General features: G+C 43.3%; 1 protein-coding gene across 1 annotated transcript in view; it reads right to left on the reverse strand.

Annotated features, from left to right (window-relative positions):
• Window positions 1-480: 480 nt before the first annotated feature.
• LOC121540477 (tensin-3) overlaps window positions 481-24,754 on the reverse strand; it is a 90,910-nt gene continuing 66,636 nt past the window's right edge. Inside the window, 11 exon segments of the mRNA XM_045207624.1 lie at window positions 481-796; window positions 1,150-1,179; window positions 1,273-1,341; window positions 3,662-3,830; window positions 4,036-4,113; window positions 4,200-4,277; window positions 6,025-6,123; window positions 6,512-6,643; window positions 6,918-7,004; window positions 10,002-10,504; window positions 10,606-10,765. Of these exon segments, the coding sequence (XP_045063559.1) occupies window positions 655-796; window positions 1,150-1,179; window positions 1,273-1,341; window positions 3,662-3,830; window positions 4,036-4,113; window positions 4,200-4,277; window positions 6,025-6,123; window positions 6,512-6,643; window positions 6,918-7,004; window positions 10,002-10,504; window positions 10,606-10,765 (1,547 nt within the window). The 3' untranslated portion in view covers window positions 481-654.

Below are 24,754 nucleotides of genomic sequence, written 5' to 3' on the forward strand. Positions count from 1 at the left end.
ATCAGTGGTGGCTGGTGGGCGGCAATATAGGAGGGCGGGCTCATTGTAATGAAACCATGTGTTTGATACCGTTCCGTACATTCCAGCCATTACAATGATCTCTGCCCATCAGCCTCCTCTGATAAACAGACTTTATGAATATAAGCGTTGGTTTTCTTGAGAAGGTCCTCGATGCACTTCAGGGTCAAGTTTCCCCTAGGAACAGATCTATGATCAGTTCAGATTTCCCCCTCTCCTAATCTTAACCTTAACCATAAGTGGGGAAAATGCAAAAACTGACCCAAGATCAGCGTCTAGGGGAAATGTCACCCTACACCCCTGGTGGCAGGGCTCCCGAGTGGCACAGCGGTCTAAGGCACAGCATCTACAGACTCTGGTTCGATTCCAGGCTGTATCACAATCCGGCCGTGATTGGAAGTCCCATAGGGCGGCGCACAATTGTCACAGCGTCGTCTGGGTTTGGCCGGGGTAGGCCGTCATCGTAAATAAGAATTTGTTCTTAACTGACTTGCCTAGTTAAATAAAGGTTAAATACAAATAAAATACAATAAAAATATGCTGGTAGTATGCCATAATGCAACACATTAGTCTTCTCTACATCAACATTTAAGTGCAGTATGTACCAGCAGGACAAACTGTGTGTGTGTCCAAGTTTTATTTCTTCAGTGATCCAATCATCACCTTGGAGATGAAGTTGACGATGGCGCTGGCGGGTTGTTCGGGGTCGTGTTCAGCAAACAGGTGACACACATTCTCTGTCCCAGTCATCGACTTCCTCGCCACGAAACCAAAGATCCTGACAGGAGGAGAAACAGCAGAGAAGCTCAGTAAGCCTTCAGCTTCAAGCCAAACAGGAGAATCCAGGGTCATGTTCACTAGGAATGCAACAGAAACATATGGGCCAAAACGGAGAGGGACCTACCGAAATTTTTCCAAAAAGAAAGTATTGTTTTAATTGTAAAACATTTTCCGTTGCTATTCAGCAAATAATTCAGAAAAGAGAAGTGATATCTCTCTGAGGGATAGAGAGAGATATGTAAAGATATAAAGACAAATTGTGAAACACATTGAGAACGAGAGATCGAGAGAAAGAGAGCGAGTAAGAGAGAGAAAAATAAAGACAGGAGGTGAAGTGAGGGAATGACTTACTTAGCAGAGGAGCAGCCATCTCTTTTCCACCTGGTGAGGAGAGAATAGTTAGTTACCATGCATGATTATCTGACACACACACGCACACACACACACACACACACTAGAGTGTACAGTACTCACTTGCGGTCCTGTGGGTCAAGGGCACAGAATATGACGGTATTGACAGTGTAGTGTCTCCTGAAGAACAGCCTACAGACAGAGACAGTGAGGGGTGACTGAGTACATTGTAGTGTAGCTATACAATATATGTCGTAACTAGATTGGAAAAAAGGCTTAGATTTGTTCCTAAAGGGGTACCAACGCTTGTCACTGGGTGGTACCCTGTAAGGTAGTCCTTTGTACCTTTAGTTACAGGTACATGATTATACCCCAGTTCGTACCTCAGATACGATACGGTATACTTTATTTTACATTTACATTTTGTGACGTCAGCATACAAATACACAATCACAACACAATATATTACATGCAGTACATAAAACTGGAAAGTTAGTATACAAGTCACACATTTAAATTTTCACATACAGTATTCAAAGTCTGCGGCCTACTGTCCAACCGTGTATTGGGCCTGCATCTGTCCTATGTCCCACTGTTCAGCAACCTGATGGCTGATGGAATGAAACTTACCTTGCTCCTATTCTTGCTGAACAGTGGGACCGTTAATCTCCTTCTAGAGGGCAGCAGCTCAGAAAAATTGGGCAAGATCATGTGTGGGGTCCTCTAAGATGCGCTTGGCCTTGTCCCTTGATCCTAGAGAACCTGAAGGCCCATGCATTGCAGCCCGCAGAGCTTGGACCCCAGGTTCACAGTCCACCTGAGGATACCCTTAATAGATAGTACCTTTCTTACATATACTCCACAGATACAAAAGCATGCTCTTAGAAAAGGTATATATTTTTCTTTATTTGGAACCACCGCAGTGTCTTCACTGAAAGTTGCAAAACTTTACCTCTATCAAAGACCACTTAAACTGGTACAACAGTTCCACTCAAGGGTGGCCAAAAATAACTGAAAACCACCCCTGCACTAAGCCATGCCTCCTATATAAAATACAAGTGTGACTTGCCTTTTCGAGTGAATTGTAGAGTTACCACCCATGACCGTATTTGTTATTGACAGAGACATGGTCTGAAAAATTACTTGTAAAAATCATTTTTGAAAAAACTAATAAAATAAGCTAAAATTTTACTCTTTATGACAATACATTACATATCTCATGAGGCCTTATTGTGAGGCCTAATTTTACCCTAATACAGGAGCCTGACCCTCATGGTTTACAGGCAACATCAGGCCTGCACGTATGGTTGCAAAATTCCCAGAGATCCTGGTTGAAGGATTCTGGATTTCCTGCACTTACTCTCTCCCGTTTCCAGGAAAGGATCTTCCAACCAGAACTTCTGGAAGCCTTGTAATTTCTATAGGAATCCAGCCAGAGTTAGGATATCAAACAGTTGGCATTTTTATTCACCCGCAACCTGCCTTCAGAATGACTGCCAGGGTTCAGAACATTGTGACTACCTAAGTAATTTAAACTGGAACAACCATTTAAGTCACTGGTGCAGAACATTTAACTAACTGATTGGATTAGTTTAGAAAATGTATGTTATTTATCTTTGTGTACCATAAGATGAATCAATCAATTAATGTACATGCAAAAACACAGATATTAAAAACAATTCTAAAAAAATCAACCTGCAGTAGAGCCTGCTGGGAAATATGATAATGATAATGAATATGGTACAAATGTGCCTTTTTAGGTGGCAAAAATGAATAATTGTACCGTACAAAACATGTCCCTTCCTTCAATACATTGCTTTTCTGCAATGTATTGGGAAACAGAAATGTACCTTCACCATATGCCGAGAGCTAGAGTGTGATGATTGTATCTTAATATTCAAAATATTGGGTACCAAAATGGACCCTCATACTTTTTATCCGCACATGTATCAAAAAAGTTACTGAACAATCCCATGTGAGATCATTCTGAAGGTACATTATCTGTATTTAGATATTTTTGTTACCCAGGGAACAATACCGTACCCTTATTTTGTAAGAGGTTCTTTACATTATGTGTGTGTGCATGCATACGTATGCGTGCTCAAGCGCATACGTGTGTATGTACAGTGGGGAAACAAAGTATTTAGTCAGCCACCAATTGTGCAAGTTCTCCCACTGAAAAAGATGAGAGAGGCCTGTAATTTTCATCATAGGTACACGCCAACTATGACAGACAAATTGAGAAGAAATAAAATCCAGAAAATCACATTGTGTGACCAAATACTTATTTTCCACCATAATTTGCAAATAAAATCATTAAAAATCCTACAATGTGATTTTCTGGAGAAAAAAAATAGTTGACGTGTACCTATGATGAAAATTACAGGCCTCTCTCATCTTTTTAAGTGGGAGAACTTGCACAATTGGTGGCTGACTAAATACTTTTTTTTCCCCACTGTATGTGTGTTCACATGCGTGCATGTGTGATCATGCAAGTGGGTGTATGACTCACTTCCTCTGATTGTCGGTGAGGGTGATGCCCTGGGCTGAGACTTTGAAGTGGACCACAGTGGAGGTTGGAGGAGAGTCCATGGCCAGAGTCAGACTGGCTGCCTTTTGCACAGCCTGGTACCCTGTCAAAGACTCCAGCTCTACTGAGCCCAGGAACCACACATTGCAAGCTAGGGAGAGAGACACACACCCGTTCCACATTGTAACACGCACACACACACGTTACACACTGTAACACACATACAGCCTGGTACCCAGTCAGAGACTGCAGCTCTACTGAGCCCAGGAACCACACGGAGAAGCATACATGTTACACAATGAAAGTTGACAAACACACACACAATGTCAGAGAAGAGAGCTGAGATTATAAAGTACCTGCTCCCTGTTTGAGTAGCTCAGCAGCAGAGTTGGTTACTGACTGTGTTGAAGGCTCACTTGTCTCTTCCAGAGGGTCTGACAACACAGGAAGAAAAGGGAAGTTTAGTTGGAACTGATATAATTGTATTTATAGAAACACAAGGAAACACACACATTCTTACCTCTGTCGGGGATGATGAGGTTGCAGGGCAGGGCCAAGTGGGTAATGGAATGTTGACAGACCAACGCAGTCAGACTTCCTGTGAGGAACAGAAAACACTGTCTCAGATGCTTTCATATACCTTGCCATCTAGTCGATGGTCAACCAATAATATTTTTTGGACCAGATTTTGTGGACCTGTTTAGATGCACTACTGAGTATGTCCACCAGAGGAATACATTGTATTACTTCACACAACTGAACATATGCACCCATACAGTGCATTTATGCACACAACACAACACACCAGAACAGAACAGAACAGATATACACATACATACATACATACAGTGAGGGAAAAAAGTATTTGATCCCCTGCTGATTTTGTACATTTGCCCACTGACAAAGAAATGATCAGTCTATAATTTTAATGGTAGGTTTATTTGAACAATGAGAGACAGAATAACAACAACAAAATCCAGAAAAATGCATGTCAAAAATGTTATAAATTGATTTGCATTTTAATGAGGGAAATAAATATTTGACCCCCTCTCAATCAGAAAGATTTCTGGCTCCCAGGTGTCTTTTATACAGGTAACGAGCTGAGATTAGGAGCACACTCTTAAAGGGAGTGCTCCTAATCTCAGCTTGTTACCTGTATAAAAGACACCTGTCCACAGAAGCAATCAATCAATCAGATTCCAAACTCTCCACCATGGCCAAGACCAAAGAGCTCTCCGAGGATGTCAGGGATAGATTGTAGACCTAAACAAGGCTGGAATGGGCTACAAGACCATTCGCAAGCAGCTTGGTGAGAAGGTGACAACAGTTGGTGCGATATTCGCAAATGGAAGAAACACAAAAGAACTGTCAATCTCCCTCGGCCTGGGGCTCCATGCAAGATCTCACCTCGTGGAGTTGCAATGATCATGAGAATGGTGAGGAATCAGCCCAGAATTACACGGGAGGATCTTGTCAATGATCTCAAGGCAGCTGGGACCATAGTCACCAAGAAAACAATTGGTAACACACTACGCCGTGAAGGACTGAAATCCTGCAGCGCCCGCAAGGTCCCCCTGCTCAAGAAAGCACATATATAGGCCCGTCTGAAGTTTGCCAATGAACATCTGAATGATTCAGAGGAGAACTGGGTGAAAGTGTTGTGGTCAGATGAGACCAAAATCGAGCTCTTTGGCATCAACTCAACTCGCCGTGTTTGGAGGAGGAGGAATGCTGCCTATGACCCAAAGAACACCATCCCCACCGTCAAACATGGCAATGACCCAGAACACACGGCCAAGGCAACAAAGGAGTGGCTCAAGAAGAAGCACATTAAGGATCTGGAGTGGCCTAGCCAGTCTCCAGACCTTAATCCCATATACAAACTGTGGAGGGAGCTGAAAGTTGCCAAACGTCAGCCTAGAAACCTTAATGAGTTGTAGAAGATCTGCAAAGAGGAGTGGGACAAAATTCCTCCTGAGATGTGTGCAAACCTGGTGGCCAACTACAAGAAATGTTTGACCTCTGTGATTGCCAACAAGGGTTTTGCCACCAAGTACTAAGTCATGTTTTGCAGAGGGGTCAAATACTTATTTCCCTCATTAAAATGCTAATCAATTTATAACATGTTTTACATGCGTTTTTTTGGATTTTTTTGTTGTTATTCTGTCTCTCACTGTTCAAATAAACCTACCATTAAAATGATAGACTGATCATGTCTTTGTCAGTGGGCAAAGTCAGCAGGGGATCAAATACTTTTTTCCCTTACTGTACATACATACATACATACATACATACATACATACATACATAGGCACACAGCACAACACACAGGAATATGTCCTTACCAAAGTAGGGTTCATTGGGACAGCCCTTAAGCCACACCCCTTTCTGTGTGCACTCAATCAGGAAGTGCCTCACCAGCTCATTGGATAGGTCGCCACCCACTTTGGAGATAGGAAGTGACATCAAAGAGGTGTGGGGAAATGGCCAGTGCCCTAGGTACAGATCTAGGATCAGCTTCCCCTCCCCCAATCCTAACCATTAGCGGGAAAAATGCTAAACTGACACAGGATCAGCATCTATGGGCAATTTCACCCTACACCGACCTGGTCTGACAGACATATCTCATTAGAAGAAAGTCAGAAGTGACATATAACTACAATGGTAAAATGTTATGACATATTCTAATAAGACCATGTTGGAACTTATGGACCTCTGAGTCTGCGCCCCAAATGGCACCCTATTCCCATAGGGCTCTGGTCAAATGAAGGGCACTTTATAGGGAATAGCATGCCATTTGGGATGCAGAAATTTGTAGCCTACCACATCCACCTTTCTTGCTCTGTGTCAGGACAGAGGGAGGAGGTGTGGCCACCTTCATAGCCAATCCGTAGGCTCCGCGGAACGAGTGACTGTCCCTGACAATGAAGGATCCAGGTTCTCTGTCCTTCAGCAAACCGATGGCTACAGAGCACAACAGGAGTCAAAAAATGAAGTTTAACACAGTCACAACACCTACATGTCATAGTCAGTAGTTACTGTGATGCCCTTTTCAGACTACTGAGACAAACAGAGCCAAGCCGAACTGTACTGCTCTGGCCTGGTTGCACAATGTGTAATGCACATCTAGCATAATGGCTGGAACTGTGCTGGAAATAAAATATCCAAGCCAACACACACACACACACACAGAAAGCGTTCTTGCAGCACCCGTCTAATATCCGGAAACAATATTTACCTTGATCTCTAGATATGTCAGGCTTGTACCAGAATTTGGACGTGTCCTGAACAAACTTCACAGTGTCCTGCTTACTGGAAAACGGGTCTGCAACACAACGCACAGACAGAGACAACCACTTGGTGTAAAGAGAGAGAAAGAGAGAACTATAGAATATACACATATTTTTGAGACACAGTAAACATTGTGTGCGACAGTATGGTTGAGTGTGAAATCAGGCATGCCATTGTCTTTGTATGTATGGGTGAGAGTCAATGTACAGCTGTCTATACATGTTTACAACATGGGACAGACTGAGGGTGTAATGAGGTTTTATTTGTCACATGCACAAGTACAGTGAAATGCTTAACTTGCAAGCCCTACCCAACAGTGCAGTATTGAGTATCAAATAGTATAACTAACACAATGACAACAAAAACACACCAAATAAGAGAGGGAAAAACAACTACATTTCAGATAAATGTCAGCTATATACAGGGTCAGTACCAGTACCAAATTTACAATGTGGAGGGATAGTGGAGTATTTTAAGTAGATATGTACACTACCGTTCAAAAGTTTGGGGTCACTTAGAAATGTCCTTGTTTTCGAAAGAAAATCAAATGTTTTGTCCTTTAAAATAACATCAAATTAATCAGACAGTGTAGACATTGTTAATGTTGTAAATGGCTATTGTAGCTGGAAACGGCAATTTTTTTTATGGAATATTGACATAGGCGTACAGAGGCCCATTATCAGCAACCATCAGTCCTGTGTTCCAATGGCACGTTGTGTTTGCTAATCCAAGTTTATCATTTTAAAAAGCTAATTGATAATTAGAAAACCCTTTTGCAATTATGTTAGCACAGCTGAAAACTGTTGTGCTGATTAAAGAAGCAATAAAACAGGCCTTCTTGAGACTTGTTGAGTATCTGGAGCATCAGCAATTGTGGATTCGATTACAGGATCAAAATGGCCAGAAACAAATACCTTTCTTCTGAAACTCATCAGTCTATTCTTGTTCTAAGAAATGAAGGCTATTCCTTGCGAGAAATTGCCAAGAAACTGAAGATCTCGTATAAGGGAGTAGTACACAGCGAATGAGAGAATGCAAAGAGTGTGCAAAGCTGTCAAGGCAAATGGTGGCTATTTGAAGAATCTCAAATATAAAATATATTTTGATTTGTTTAACACTTTTTTGGTTACTACATGATTCCATATGTGTTATTTCATAGTTTTGATGTCTTCACTATTATTCTACAATGTAGAAAATAGTAAAAATAAAGAAAAACCCTTGAATGAGTAGGTGTGTCAACTTTTGACTGGTACTCTACATCGAATCAACAATCATTTTAGTAGCAGCGTAGTTGTGAGGTCGTGTGTACCTTTTGGGTGTAAGTGTATGACGTCAGTAATGAGTATGTGAGTGAGGGTGTGGTGCCTGGAGAAGTTGGTATACTCTAATTCTGCCAACATGTTTCCAAACGGCCCGCCCAACTAAGGAAAGGTGCCCAGTGTGAAAGATTATATGAGAAACAGTGACATACACTCTGAATGACCTAAAATGATCAATCCCATATTGGTCTTTCACAGTCAGGCCAACCCAAGCTGTACTGTGCAGTAGGCTAATAGTAGGTTACTATTGAAACAGATAAACTGAGTCTGAAATTCAAAGGTTTCAGATATTCCTCAATTCCTTCAAGTTTTCGTTCTCAGTCACACTTTGCATCTACCAGAAGATGGTTAGGCCGATCATTAGCGTCGCTATATTTTTCCTGTTCCTTAATTGTTTGAAACCTGGACGTTTTACTTCATATTATGAGGCATGTCTTACCTTGCTTCAAAGTAGCCTATAGACAAAAGCCCACCTTAGAATCGTGGAGACAATTATTTTTATAAAGACTTACTCATATGCATTCTCCTGTTCTATTGGTTTTCTTTTAACTTTCTTTCATTGTCTAGCAGCCAAAGGCATTATCCTAATCATATTAGCGACCCATGATAGTTGTTGCATCTTTAGATCTCCCCTCTTTCTAATGGATATTTCCCATCTCTGTCCACGAAACCGCTTGCATGTGCGGTGCGCATTTTAGAACAGTGTTTTCCCGCAAATTGCATTTTGCAACATTCACACGTAGGCCTACGTAGGCCTACTGCCGTGTGTACATTGCTGCGCCTAAAATGTGAAGAAATAATAGTTTATCAACATTTTCACGTAAACATTCCAATCTGTTCCATCAGACCTATTAATTGATACGGCATATACCTATAATAAACTACTTTGATAAGTATCAATGGGGATTAAGAAGTGAGTATATGCAATGCCCACTGAAAAATAAGTGGGTATACGGCGTATACCTGCATATACCCTTCACTACACTACTGTGTGTGTGTGAGTAAGACTGACAGTGAAGGTGTGTCTGTCTGAGTGGGTGGATACCTGTGGATGGGCATAGAGTCAGTGCGGAAAGTCTGTGGGAGAGGGAGAGCAGTAATTGTTAGCCATTTAACAGTCTTATAGCCAGGGGATAGAAGCTGATTACGAGTCTTTTGGTCTGTGCCTTGATGCACCGGTACCGCCTGCCGGACAGGAGCATGGACTAGAGTCCATGTCTCAGGTGGCTGGAGTCTTTGGCAATTGTTCGGGCCTTTCTCAGACACTGCCTGGCATGTACATCCTGGATAGACTGGGAGCTCACCCCGGGTGATGTGCTGGGCCATCCGTACCACCCTCTGTAGGGCCATCCGTACCACCCTCTGTAGGGCCTTCCGTTCAAGGGCAGTGCCTCCTAGTAGGCTGTCTCATAGTCAGTCGTGGTGATCAGGTTGGAGACGGCAGTGTGGAGTGGAGTGGAATGGAGAATGCGTCATCTGTGGATCTGTTGGGGTGGTATGCAAATTGGAGTGGGTCCAGTGTGTCTGGGATGATGGAATTGATGTGTGCGATGACCAGCCTTTCAAAGCACTTCATTATTACAGAAGTGAGTGTTACAGGTCGGTAGTCATCGTAGCAGAATGCCTTAGAGTTTTTGGGAACAGGAATGATGGTGTGTGTGTGTGTGTGTGTGTGTGTGTCTGCCTGACTGTGTGTCTGTGTGCGTGTATACCTGATCCAGGCAAAGGGGCTCTACCACCACCAGCGCTGAGTCCTCTGAGAGGGGCAGGGGCCATGGCTGAGGGGAAGGGGATGCTGAGGCTACTACCACTGTGGGGGCTGGAGAATCCACTGAGAGAGGGGGACTGGGACCCAGCCAGCCCCGGTACCCTCTTCTCAGGCAGCAAGGGTGGCAGTCCCGCCAGTCCGCCCTCTCCAAGCCCCAGGCCTAGATTCAGGCCCCCCAGCCCCTCCACGGCTTCCAACAGGCTGTCCTCCAGACCCAGAACTCCATTCCCCAGCAGCAGAGAGACTAAGTACCCCTGGCTTTGGTCACCCTGGTTCCTCTCACCCTGGCTTTGGCCCCCAGACCCCTCCTGGTCCCTCTGGACCCCCAGGGGAGATCTGTGCGCATTGGGGAGGCTGAGGGGAGACAGAGAGGGAGAGGAAGGGGGGATGAACGGGGAGGACAGGGACATAGGAGTCCTGTCCAGCCACACTGGAGGTGGGGTTTGGCTGAAGAGAGAGAGAGAGAAGGGGATGATCAAGTATAAGCACAAATGTAGCTACAGTAAACACACACACACAAACACTGCAGTGTGATAGAAAGACAGTACTTGTTTTTGTGTGGGTCGGGGCTCCTTGACGATACAGAGTGCATGGAGCTGAACATTCTCTGACAGGCGGCGGGAGTGATGGACACTTCCGAGCAGAAAAGCTCTCCATCCGACGAGGCTGGAGTGCGGTTCATACTACTGTCCAGGAAACTTCGGGAATCTGCAAGAAAATAAAAACAACATCCCTTTAAGACTGTGGCATGGCTTCCTCTTTAACATTACAGGTAGGTGCATACTAGGCTACTAGAGAGCTCATATATCTTTGAGATGCTTAATAGCTGCCCATGCTAAAACAAGCTTTGGGTCAAATGCTATCCAACTCTATGGTGCATACAGTACAGTACAGTATGTGACTAGAGGTTTGTATGAAGGTCCTTCTTTTAACATAACCCGTTCAGTTCCCCACTTCCAAAATAAGTTTGCTTCTAATTTATCTTACTGTAGCAAGTCTCAGATTTACAGTCCCTGAGTTGTTTTCTTACACACTGCTCTTTGTGAGTTCTCACCGAATCATGTGTATTAGCTCTGTACTGCAGCCATATGTTCTGTCACGAGAGCGAGAGAGAGAGCTACAGACATGATTTATTTCTCAGTTTTTTGTTTTTAAAATGAGATAAACATCTCAAATCTAAAAATAATTAAAGACAAGGAATGATGAACAACAACTCGATTCAATCAGAATATATAAAAAAGTAACTTTGCACCTCAAATTAAAGAAGTTTTGACTCTCCCTAGCCAGCTACACAACACAAACCTTGCCAGCAAGCTAAATATTGAGCTAGAACAAATGACCAAACTGAGTGAGTAAACCAAAAAGCAGCACAGACTCTAACTTTAAACATTTATTTTTTTGTGTGTGTGAAGATTTTTCACTCTTTTTTTTTTTTTAGCTAAATTAGAGCTAGCTAGCAACAGCAGCAGACAAACAAAAAATGGTTGCCATGGCAACAGTGAAGCAACAGCAGAACAGAGCAGCAGAGCCCACAAGCGCCATGTCCCCCCTCAGCGTGGATTCCATTCTCTACCCTCCAGAGGCCAAAAATGACACAACGAGGAAATATTTTAAACAGAAACTACTAAAGGGGAGGCCAGAAACCATTTTCACAGACCTGTACAAAAACAGTGATGTGAGTAATTTAATCTTTCTCACTGACCAGCCAAATGTATGGCGGTCAGCAGTCTGCTCTCACTACCCATCCATAAAGAACGAGGGAATCTGTAATGGGTGGAAGCTGAAAGTAAACGAGACAGAAGACCCTGACAGCACCATGATAACAAATCAACCTCTACAAGACTGGGACTGTCATGGTGCATGTTAACCTTAGGCTATTTGAAACAGACTTTCAGACAATTAAGGGAAGAGCAGAGAGAGAGAGAGAAGGACACCACTAGTGACATGCCCTCCCACAAGGGAAACTCCACCAGCACCACCCTCACCCCCACTCTCCCCACCCAAAAAGGCACATCCAGCACCTATCTTCCCACCATAGTGGAGGACACGCCCCAGGAAGAGAGTGACCCCCTCAGTGCAGAGCAAGCTCAGTTCACCAAACTGGAGAAGGAGGTGGTCCTGCTCAGGGAGAATGTGAGCAAACAGCAACCAGACATCCACACCTTAGAGGATCTCCTAACCAAGGTGCGGACAGAGCAGGACCGCAGCCTTGCAGCACAACTGAAAGAGGTCCAGCAAGAGAGAGATGGACTCAAGAGAGAGCTGGCTGATCTAACAAAGGAGGTGAGAGAGCTCCAAAAAGACAGGCAAAGCAGTAATAACGAGCTGACCACACTAAGAGAGGAGCTGCAGCAGAGAAAGAGAACAGAGGACAGGCTGCAGGAGCAGCTAGATCACCACTCTGTGACCTGCCCTCACACAGCAGAGGAGCCCACCTCAACCAGCCAGGCCTCCTCAGCACAGGAGGTTGGTGGCTACTTAATTGGGGAGAACGGGCTAGTGGTAATGACTGGAGCGGAATAGGTGGAATGGTATGAAATACATCAAACACATGGTTTATAGGTGTTTGATGCCATTCGCTCCATTCCGGACATTATTATAAGCCTTCCTCCCCTCAGCAGCCTCCTGTGCTCCCCTGCCCTGCCTGCTGCACGCCTCCCCAGCTCACAGAACAGCCTCCCACTGACAGCGGCAACGGCACAGACCAGCCACACCCCAGCTCCAACATCCACCAGCCCCCACTCTACCCCCTCCATTCCAGAAGAAACACTGGCTGACATCGTCCTGTTGATGGACTCAAATGGGAAGTTTGTTCAGTAGGAGAAACTTTTCCGTAGACACAAAATGAGAAAGGTGTGGTGCCCAACAACACAGAGTGCCATGGAGCTGCTTAATAAGGCCCAGCTTGGGTCGCCAAGCCACATAATCATACACACCGGAAGCAACGACCTGCGTGCTCAGCAGGAGATGGTGGCGACTTCACTAAGGGGAATGATTGAGATGGCTTCCGCAATCTTTCCCAACTCAAGGATCGTGGTGTCAACCCTTCTACAGATGAAGGACTTCCACCCTGCCACGATCCAAATAATAAAATGCCAGCCTTTCCCAGGACTGTGCCCTGCGACTCAATGTACACCTGGCCCACCATCCCACCCTTGATCTGGACTGTCTCTATGACCATGTTCACCTGTACAGGGAGACAGTCCCCATCCTTGCCAAGACTCTCAAGGACGTCGCTTTTAACCGCAGCCCGACCTCTCCACCCAGGAACAGCGGAGCAATCTCCACCTCCACCGAGATCACCAAGACAACACCCCAGACCAGCACCCTGGACGCCACGGCCACGGCCACAGCACCACTAACCTCAACGCCCACCACAGCCAGCGCAGCACAGACCACCCCAGCCCAGCTTCAGACCCGCCCAGACGAGGCCTACCACCCCCTTCCCCCCCACTGCAAATCCACACCTGGAGGAGCCACAGCCCGGCAGGCAGAGCTATGCACAGGCTGTGAGAGGAGCAATTGGCCCAGCCCCCATCAACGAAATGAGTGTTTTTGCTAAATGCTTTAGTCACTCAAAAGGCTATTTTACATGGGAATCAGAATGACTGTTCGGGACCTTTAAAACCACCATACCATTTTATTACTTTACATATAATGGTTTGGGATGGTTTAGGACTATCTGGAACCATCACATGACATCCTGACGACTGTAAATCTGCAACAGTTTACTAACCAATGTGCTTCCAGTAATGCATTGTAAATTCTAGAAATACAGCATGTTACTGTAGTCGGGTGTTTCAGTAATATGCTGTAAATTTGTGTTAGAGTAAAGGTCCTATAACTCTACAGTAATTTACTGGCTTCTGTGCTGCCAGCAAATTACAGGACATTTTATACAATGTAGCTAGCCAATTACTAGCTATCACCAGACCATAGACATTAAAACCAGTAAATAGTGATAGCGCTGACGTAATCCACTGAAAACTCCTGATGGTGCATGAAGCATTTGAATTTGAAGCTCGCCATATTGCTGAATGGTGCTGAATGGCACCAAAAAATCACTAAGGATTATGGTGAAAATGGCCGTAACTAGCAAAGGATCATGGTCAATGTAGTCATTTTCATCCTGCCTGAGAGATTCAACTGGTAACCTCCGATCGTAGCCTGCCGGACAGACAATATTTAATTAAATATCTCGATTTGTAGTAATTCACTGTGGGGATTGAACTTGGCTGTTCTGGCGATCGTAATTTACATAGGCTTTCTAGGGCAGACCAGAGCTTTTGCCAGCAGAGCTTGTGACTTCACGCTCCAGACCAGACACTGGGGGCCTGCACCAAACCAGATGAAAGCGGAAACATTCAAGTATCTTTGCCTGAGATGAATAGGTGAAACCACAAATTATATTTGCTGACATGCTGCAGTCAAATTTTGGCACAAGTAGACTACCTAGCTACAGTGAGGGAAAAAAGTATTTGATCCCCTGCTGATTTTGTACGTTTGCCCACTGACAAAGACATGATCAGTCTATGATTTTAATGATAGGTTTATTTGAACAGTGAGAGACAGAATAACAACAAAAAAATCCAGAAAAACGCATGTAAAAAATGTTATGAATTGATTTGCATTTTAATGAGGGAAATAAGTATTTGACACCTCTGCAAAACATGACTTAGTATTTGGTGGCAAAACCCTTGTTGGCAATCACAGAGGTCAGATGTTTCTTGTAGTTGGCCACCAGGTTTGCACACATCTCAGGAGGAATTTTGTCCCACTCCTCTATGCAGATCTTCTCCAAGTCATTAAGGTTTCGAGGCTGACGTTTGGCAACTCGAACCTTCAGCTCCCTCCACAGATTTTAAATGGGATTAAGGTCTGGAGACTGGCTAGGCCACTCCAGGACCTTAATGTGCTTCTTCTTGAGCCACTCCTTTGTTGCCTTGGCCCTGTGTTTTGGGTCATTGTCATGCTGGAATACCCATCCACGACCCATTTTCAATGCCCTGGCTGAGGGAAGGAGGTTCTCACCCAAGATTTGACAGTACATGGCCCCATCCATCGTCCCTTTGATGCGGTGAAGTTGTCCTGTCCCCTTAGCAGAAAAACACCCCCAAAGCATAATGTTTCCACCTCCATGTTTGACGGTGTGGATGCTGTTCTTGGGGTCATAGGCAACATTCCTCCTCCTCCAAACACGGCGAGTTGAGTTGATGCCAAAGAGCTCCATTTTGGTCTCATCTGACCACAACACTTTCACCCAGTTCTCCTCTGAATCATTCAGATGTTCATTGGCAAACTTCAGACGGCCCTGTATATGTGCTTTCTTGAGCAGGGGGAACTTGCGGGCGCTGCAGGATTTCAGTCCTTCACAGCGTAGTGTGTTACCAATTCTTTTCTTGGTGACTATGGTCCCAGCTGCCTTGAGATCATTGACAAGATCCTCCTGTGTAGTTCTGGGCTGATTCCTCACCGTTCTCATGATCATTGCAACTCCACGAGGTGAGATCTTGCATGGAGCCCCAGGCCGAGGGAGATTGACAGTTCTTTTGTGTTTCTTCCATTTGCGAATAATCACACCAACTGTTGTCACCTTCTCACCAAGCTGCTTGGCGATGGTCTTGTAGCCTATTCCAGCCTTGTGTAGGTCTACAATCTTGCCCCTGACATCCTTGGAGAGCTCTTTGGTCTTGGCCATGGTGGAGAGTTTGGAATCTGATTGATTGATTGCTTCTGTGGACAGGTGTCTTTTATACAGGTAACAAACTGAGATTAGGAGCACTCCCTTTAAGAGTGTACTCCTAATCTCAGCTCGTTACCTGTATAAAAGACATCTGGGAGCCAGAAATCTTTCTGATTGAGAGGGGGTCAAATACTTATTTCCCTCATTAAAATGCAAATCAATTTATATGCGTTTTTCTGGATTTTTTTGTTGTTATTCTGTCTCTCACTGTTAAAATAAACCTACCTTTAAAATTATAGACTGATCATTTCTTTGTCAGTGGGCAAACGTACAAAATCAGCAAGGGATCAAATACTTTTTTACCTCACTGTATGTAAACCACTGCCTTCTGTGAACACGCCTTCTGTGATATTGGTTAAATTTAAATTAGGTAAGAGAATAAGATGTTACCATTGGTGTATTCAAATTATAGTTTAAAAAATAATAATTTCTTAGTCCAGGACTAGTTTTAATCTCTGTCTGGGAAACTAACCGTCCGCTATTCTCTACTCTTAGTATTTTACTCTCCTTTTTCTCCTGGCGTGTGTCCCTCCTCTCTCTCTGATGTAATAGACATTAAAACCAGTAAATAGTGATAGCGCTGATGTAATCCACTGAAAACTCCTGATGGTGCATGAAGCATTTGAATTTGAAGCTCGCCATATTCCTGAATGGGGCTGAATGGCACCAAAAAATCACTAAGGATTATGGTGAAAATGGCCGTAACTAGCAAAGGATCATGGTCAATGTAGTCATTTTCATCCAGCCTGAGAGATTCAACCGGTAAGCCCCTGACAGTCTGACACACAGAGGACAAAGACTCCTCAGTTAGGACAGAACGATGTAGAACCACTTCCAGATGGCAATGAACCATGGGCATGACTGCTGCCGAACCCCAAACACACATACGCAGCAAAAATACCCATTCACATTCCTGCACGCATACACACATATTCAGGCAAGCAAACATACACACACATACATACAGTTGAAGTCAGAAGTTTACATACACCTTGGCCAAAAACATTTAAACTCAGTTTTTCACAATTCCTGACATTTAATCCTAGTAAAAATTCCATGTCTTAGGTCAGTTAGGATCACCACCATATTTTAAGAATTTGAAATGTCAGAATAATAGTAGAGTGAATGACTTATTTCAGCTTTTATTTATTTCATCACATTCCCAGTGGGTCAGAAGTTTACATACTCAATTAGTATTTTGTAGAATTGCCTTTAAATTGTTTAACTTGGGTCAAAGGTTTTGGGTAGCCTTCCACAAGCTTCCTACAATAAATTGGGTGAATTTTGGCCCATTCCTCTTGACAGAGCTGGTGTAACTGAGTCAGGTTTGTAGGCCACTTGCTCGCATTGAGGTTAGGGCTTTGTGATGGCCACTCCAATACCTTGACTTTGTTGTCCTTAAGCCATTTTGCCACAACTTTGGAAGTATGCTTGGGGTCATTGTCCATTTGGAAGACCCATTTGCGACCAAGCTTTAACTTCCTGACTGATGTCTTGAGCAGCAAAGCACCCCCACAGCATGATGCTGCCACCCCCGTGCTACACGGTTGGGATGGTGTTCTTCGGCTTGCAAGGCTTCCCCTTTTTCCTCCAAACATAACAATGGTCATTATGGCCAAACAGTTCTATTTTGTTTCATCAGACAAGAGGACTTTTCTCCAAAAAGTATGATCTTTGTCCCCATGTGCAGTTGCAAACCGTAGTCTGGCTTTTTTATGGCGGTTTTGGAGCAGTGGTTTCTTCCTTGCTGAGCGGCCTTTCAGGTTATGTCAATATAGGACTCGTTTTACTGTGGATATAGATACTTTTGTACCTATTTCCTCCAGCATCTTCACAAGGTCCTTTGTTGTTGTTTGTACCAAAGTATATCCATCTCTAGGAGACAGTACACGTCTCTTTCCTGAGCAGTATGACGGCTGCATGGTCCCATGGTGTCTATACTTGCGTACTATTGTTTGTACAGATGAACGTGGTACTTTCAGGCATTTGGAAATTGCTCCCAAGGATGAACCAGACTTGTGGAGGTCCACAATTATTTTTCTGAGGTCTTGGCTGATTTCTTTTGATTTTCCCATGATGCCAAGCAAAGAGGCACTGAGTTTGAAGGTAGGCCTTGAAATACATCCACAGGTACACCTCCAATTGACTCAAATGATGTCAATTAGCCTATCAGAAGCTTTGGAATTTCCCAAGGTGTTTAAAGGCACAGTCAACTTAGTGTATGTAAACTTCTGACCCACTGGAATTGTGATACAGTGAATTATAAGTGACATAATCTGTCTGTAAACAATTGTTGGAAAAATTACATGTGTCATGCACAAAGTAGATGTCCTAACCGACTTGCCAAAACTATAGTTTGTTAACAAGAAATGTGTGGAGTGGTTGAAAAACAAGTTTTAATGACTCCAACCTTAGTGTATGTAAACGTATGACTTCAACTGTACATACACACACACATATTCGCGCACACACAGCTCTCATTATTCTCATCATATCTGGAAGTTATTAATCAAAATTAATAGTGCACAATACCCCCTATAGAACCTCCTCCCCCATTGTTCCTCTCAGGAGCTAGCTAGACTAGAGCATTCACCTGCACAGAAGACAAACTACCGGGTGGATCCCTTTAAATCAACTTCCCCTATTATCTTCTCTGTTGTGTTTTAAATCAGTTTCCCCTGGCTTCCCCTGTCCCCCTCTCTGTTATTTTTTGGGCCTGAAAGCTTTACCTACTCACTGGAATGGGAGAGACCAGTGATAGTTATGGGCAGACTGAAGAGTAGAGTAGACAATAACACTAACAGGAGAGAGAGCGAGCGACGCGAGAGAGCGCGAGAGAAACAGCGAGAGAGAGAGAGAGTGTAACACAGAGAGCGAGAGAGTAACAGAGAGAGGGAGCGAGAGAGAATTAAAAAAGAGAGAGGGAGAGGGGTTTAGAGGCCAACCACACAAGAAACATTCCAGAAGCCATGTGTAAATACCAGGGGTCTGCAGGAGAGAGGGAAGTGTGCTCTCACAGAACCTGAGCATGTAGGGAGGTAACAGTATAAACACTGAGACAAGGAATTACGGGAAAAGAGACTGAAAAAGAGAAAGCAAAAGACTGAAAAACTACAGAAACCAAAAGACAATAAAAGAGAGCACAGATAAACACATATTGACTACAACATTTACTGACACATGCATGCAGGCAAACGCACACACACACACACCTGAATTATACTGTTAGCACTGAGGCGGTTTGCCCCAGTAGGAAGTCCACTGTGTGCAGCTCACCCTTGCACTATCACCTCAAACATGAATATCACCGTCATGTCTACCTCTGATAAGCCTCCAATTAAAGCAATAAAAACAATCAAGAATCCCCCAAAACTGCTAACAATAGCCCACATTAACATACAGTTCCAGTCAAAGGTTTGGACACACCTACTCATTCAATAGTTTTTCTTGATTTTTACTATTTTCAACATTGTAGAATAATAGTGAAGCCATCAAAACTACGAAATAACACAAAAGTGTTAACCTCTTAAGGATCGGACTCTTTATTTCAATTTTCGCCTAAAATGACATACCCAAATATATGCCTGTAGCTCAGGACCTGAAGCAAGAATATGCATATTCTTGATACCATTTGAAAGGAAATACTTTGAAGTTTGTGGAAATGTGAAATTAATGTAGGAGAATATAACACATTAGATCTGGTAAAAGATAATCCCCCCCCAAAAAACGTGTTTTCTATTTTTTTGTTTGTTCCATCATCTTTGAAATGCAAGAGAAAGGCCACAATATAATATTGCAGTTTAGGCGCAATTTAGATTTTGGCCACTAGATTGATCCAGTGAAGCATTGCAATACTGGACTATTTTGTATCAAGTCTGCCCAAATGTGCCGAATTGGTCAATTGATACATAAATAATATAATAATATGCCATTTAGCAGACGCTTTTATCCAAAGCGACTTACAGTCATACATTTTCAAGTACATAACTATAAAGAACATACATTTTGTATTACCATATCATTTTTGTAAGTTTACACACTCCCAGGAATGTCATACATGATGGATCGTTAGCTTATACACTAACTTTCACACATCTACTGTAGATGGCCGGGCGGGTTGGGTGTGGAGCCAGAGACAGCAGGGGTTTAAACTCTAGAACCCAGTTCCTACATCTGAATATAAAAATGGATTTTTCCAAACAAAACTATGCTACATTTTATCTCTGGGACCCTTAAAATGACAAATCAGAGCAAGATTACTGAATGTAAGTACATTATTTAACTTCAGAGGTGAATGTATCAAACCAGTTGCCGTGATACGTTTTGTTGTTGTTGTGCACTCTCCTCAAACAATAGTATGGTATTTTTTCACTGTAATAGCTACTGTAAATTGAACAGTGTAGTTAGATTAACAAGAATTTTAACTTTCTGCACATACAAGACATGTCTATGTCCTGGAAAGTTTGATGTTACTTACAACAGTCAGGCTAATATCATTAGCACACGTTAGCCACCCTTTGCCTTGATGACAGCTTTGCACACACTTAGCATGAAATTGATAACTTGCTAGTAACAGATAACATTCATATACTTCATATCTCTTAAACTCACTTAGATAATACCTTTGATGATACAGTGGTAGCAATACATGGTTTCAACATCTTCAGAAGAGACAAGAATGCCAATGGTGGAGGTGTTGTCGTTTATGTTCAGTCATATTCCGTAACCAGATGCTGCACTTGACATATTTATGAAATTGCTTATTCCAGTTACTAATAAGCATGCACCCATTAGGAAAATGCCTGTAAAAACTGTTAAATCCCTGTGGATTGATGAGGAATTGAAGAAATATATGGTTGAGAGGGATGAGGCAAAAGGAATGGCGAATAAGACTGACTGCACAGCCGATTGGCAAACGTACTGTAAATTTAGAAACTTAACAAAAAGAAGAAGAAACTGTACTTTGAAACAAAGATAAATTATGTAAAGAATTATAGTAAAACGCTTCAATGAAAGTTTGGGCGAAAAAGACAAACTCGACTCCATCATTCATTGAATCAGATCATCGTCACAAAACCCACTGATATTGGCAACTACTTTAATGATTTTTTCATTGGCAAGATTAGCAAATTTAGGCATGACATGCCAACAACAAATTCTGAACCTACACATCAATGCATTGTTATTCTAAAATGGATAAAATGTTAATTTTTCCTCAGCAATCTACACACAATACACCATAATGACAAAGCAAAAACAGGTTTTGTTATTTTTTTGCACATTTATTACAAATAAAAACAGAAATACACTATTTACATAAGTATTCAGACCATTTGCTATGAGACTCGAAATTGAGCTCAGGTGCATCCTGTTTCCATTGATCATCCTTGAGATGTTTCTACAACTTGATTGGAGTCCACCTGTGGTAAATTCAATTGATTGGACATGATTTGGAAAGGCGCACACCTGTCTACATAAGGTCCCACAGTTGACAGGACATGTCAGAGCAAAAACCAAGCCATGAGGTCTAAGGAATTGTCTGTAGAGCTCTGGGACAGGATTGTGTCGAGGTACACATCTGGGGAAGGGTACCAAAACATTTCTGCAAGGTCCCCAAGAACACAGTGGCCTCCACCATTCTTAAAAGGAAGATGTTTGGAACCAACAAGACTCTTCCTAGAACTGAGCAATCATGGGAGAAGGGCCTTGGTCAGAGAGCTGACCAAGGACCAAATTGTCCCTCTGACAGATCTCTAGAGTTCCTATGTGGAGATGGGAGAACCTTCCAGATGGACAACCATCTCTTCAGCACTCCACCAATTTGGCCTTTATGGTACAGTGACCAGATGGAAGCCACTCCTCAGTAAAAGGCACACGCTTGGAGTTTGCCAAAAGGCACCTAAAGGACTCTCAGAACATGAGTAACAATATTCTCTGGTCTGATGAAACCAAGATTGAACTTTTTGGCCTGAATGCCAAGCGTCACGTCTGGAGGAAACCTGGCAAGCATGGTGGTAGCAGCATCATGCTGTGGGGATGTTTTTCAGCGGCAGGGAGACTAGTCAGGTTTGAGTGAAAGATGAACGAAGCAAAGTATAGAGAGATCATTGATGAAAACCTGCTCCTGCTCCAGAGCGCTCAGGACCTCAGACTGGGGCGAAGGTTCACCTTCCATCAGGACAACAACCCTAAGCACACAGCCAAGACAACGCAGGTGTGGCTTCGGGACAAGTCTCTGAATGTCCTTGAGTGGCCCAGCCAGAGCCCGGACTTTTACCCGATCGAACATGTCTGGAGAGACCTGAAAATAGCTGTGCAGCAATGCTCCTCATCCAACCTGACGTAGCTTGAGAGGATCTGCAGATAAGAACGTAAGACACTCAACCAAATACAGGTGTGCCAAGCTTGTAGCGTCATACCCAAGAAGACTCGAGGCTGTAATCGCTGCCAAAGGTGCTTCAACAAAGTACTGAGTAAAGGGTCTGAATACTTATGTAAATGTTATATTTCACTTTTGTATTTTTTATACATTTGCAAACATTTCTAAAAACCAGTTTTTGCTTTGTCATTATGGGGTATTGTGTGTAGATTGAACAATGTATTCCATTTGAGAATAAGGCTGTAACCTAACAAAATGTGGAAAAAGTCAAGGGGTCTGAATACTTTCCGAAGGCACTGTAACTGACCAAATTATGAAAGACAAGCAATGTCATTTTGAATTCCGTACAGTGAGTGTGGAAGAGGTGAACAAATTATTGTTGTCTATCAACAATGACGCATGACTGTATGCACGCATGACTGTAAGTCGCTTTGGATAAAAGCGTCTGCTAAATGGCATATTATATATATGACAAGCCACCTGGGTCTGACAACTTGGATGGAAAATTACTAAGGATAATAGCGGACGATATTGCCACTATTATCGCTTCAATCTACGCCTACAGGAAAGTGTGTGCCTGGAGGGAAGCAAATCTCATTCAGCTACCCAAGAATATCAAAGCACTCTTTACTGGCTCAAACAGCTAACCAATCAGCCTGTTACCAACCCTTAGTAAACTTTTGGAAAAAATGGTGTTGACCAGATACAATGCTATTTCACAGTACACAAATTAACAACAGCTTTTCAGTACGCTTATAGGGAAGGGCATTCAACATGTACGGACGGTACTTGCACAAATGACTGATGATTGGCTGAGAGAAATTGATCATATCCGGAGAGAGCCTAGACAATTCTGTGCTTCCAACAGTTTGGGGAAGGCCCTTTCCTGTTTCAGCATGACAATGCCCCCGTGCACAAAGCGAGGTCCATACAGGAATGGTTTGTCGAGATCAGTGTGGAAGAACTTGACTGGCCTGTACAGAGCCCTGACCTCAACCCCATCGAAAACCTTTGGGATGAACTGGAACGCTGACTGCGAGCCAGGCCTAATCGCCCAACATCAGTGCACGACCTCACTAATGCTCTAGTTGCTGAATGGTAGATGTCCCCGCAGCAATGTTCCAACATCTAGTGGAAAGCCTTCCCAGAAGAGTGGAGGCTGTTATAGCAGCAAATGGGGGACCAACTCCATATTAATGCCCATGGTTTTGGAATGAGATGTTCGACGAGCAGGTGTCCACATACTTTTGGTCATGTAGTGTATGTGGTAGTAGAGTAGTGGCCTGAGGGCACACACTTAACGTGTTGTGAAATCTGTTGTGAATTGTAATGTAAAGTGTTTTTTTATATATAACTGCCTTAGTTTTGCCGGACCCCAGGAAGAGTAGCCTTGGCAGCAGCTAACAGGGATCCATACTAAAAACAAATACACACACACACACACACACTAGCTATGTGTCCAGTAACAGTACATACCGAGAGAAGCAGTCATGATGGAGAGACGTTCAGAGGACTATCCCACTGTGTCTGTCTGGAGGAAACTGGAGCTGCACACTGCCACAGCTCTGTCTGCTAAACAGATCTACTCTCTCTCTCTCCTCTCGCCTCTTCCACTTTCTCTCTCTAAACTCTGAAGTTTACTCTTTTTCTTTTTACTGAATCTTCTATCATTATTTTCCTTTCTGTCTCTCACTCTGACTCAGCTGGTCTTGTCCCTGGGGCTGAAGAATGTTTGTCTCCCTCACAAATAAGGGAGTAATTAAAATGAAAGAACTGTCTGTTCTCTCCCGCTCCTCCCACTTTCACTCTCTCACTGCCCCTCTGTCCCCTTCCACTCACTCTCTCCTCTATATTTCCTCTCTCTGTCTATTTACTCTCTTGTAAGTCAGCAGTGTGAGCTCTGGTTTAACTCCTGTGGTCGGCAGCAGGCTGAAGGAAGTCATTTAGGAACTGGAACAGAACACAGAGACTAACCATGTCCCATTCCTCCGCTACACTCCACTCTGTTCCTCGTTGTAAAATAGTTATTTGTTCGCTACTGACTTGTTGTGACACTGCTTGAGTACGAATTCTATAGAGGGAGGGATAGAGGGAGAGAGAGAGGGAGAGAGGGAGAGAATTCCCTCTGTCTAGATAGGATAGGCCCCCTCCCCTCCCGTTCCTCTCACTAACCACTCTGCATTGTCTCCTACAGAGCCTCTGCGATCTGTTTCCTCCAATCAAAAGGCATTGCTGAAGGTCAGGGGTCGCACATGTCCTTTTATGGCCATGGAGGGGGTCCAGCTCAGGGTTCTATGAATAATGAATAAAAATGAAGAGTGAAATAACATGGCTGTATACAATGAGTAGAAAATAACATGGCTATAGACAGGGAGTACCAGTATCAAGTCGATGTGCAGGGGTACGAGGTCATTGAAGTAGCTATGTAATGTACATACAGTTGAAGTCGGAAGTTTACATACACTTATGTTGGAGTCATTTAAACTTATTTTTCAAACACCACAAATGTCTTGTTAACAAACTATAGTTTTGGCAAGTCGGTTAGGACATCTACTTTGTGGATGACACAAGTAAC

The sequence above is a fragment of the Coregonus clupeaformis genome, chromosome 26, assembly GCF_020615455.1.
Source record: "Coregonus clupeaformis isolate EN_2021a chromosome 26, ASM2061545v1, whole genome shotgun sequence".
Classification (NCBI taxonomy): Eukaryota; Metazoa; Chordata; class Actinopteri; order Salmoniformes; family Salmonidae; genus Coregonus; species Coregonus clupeaformis.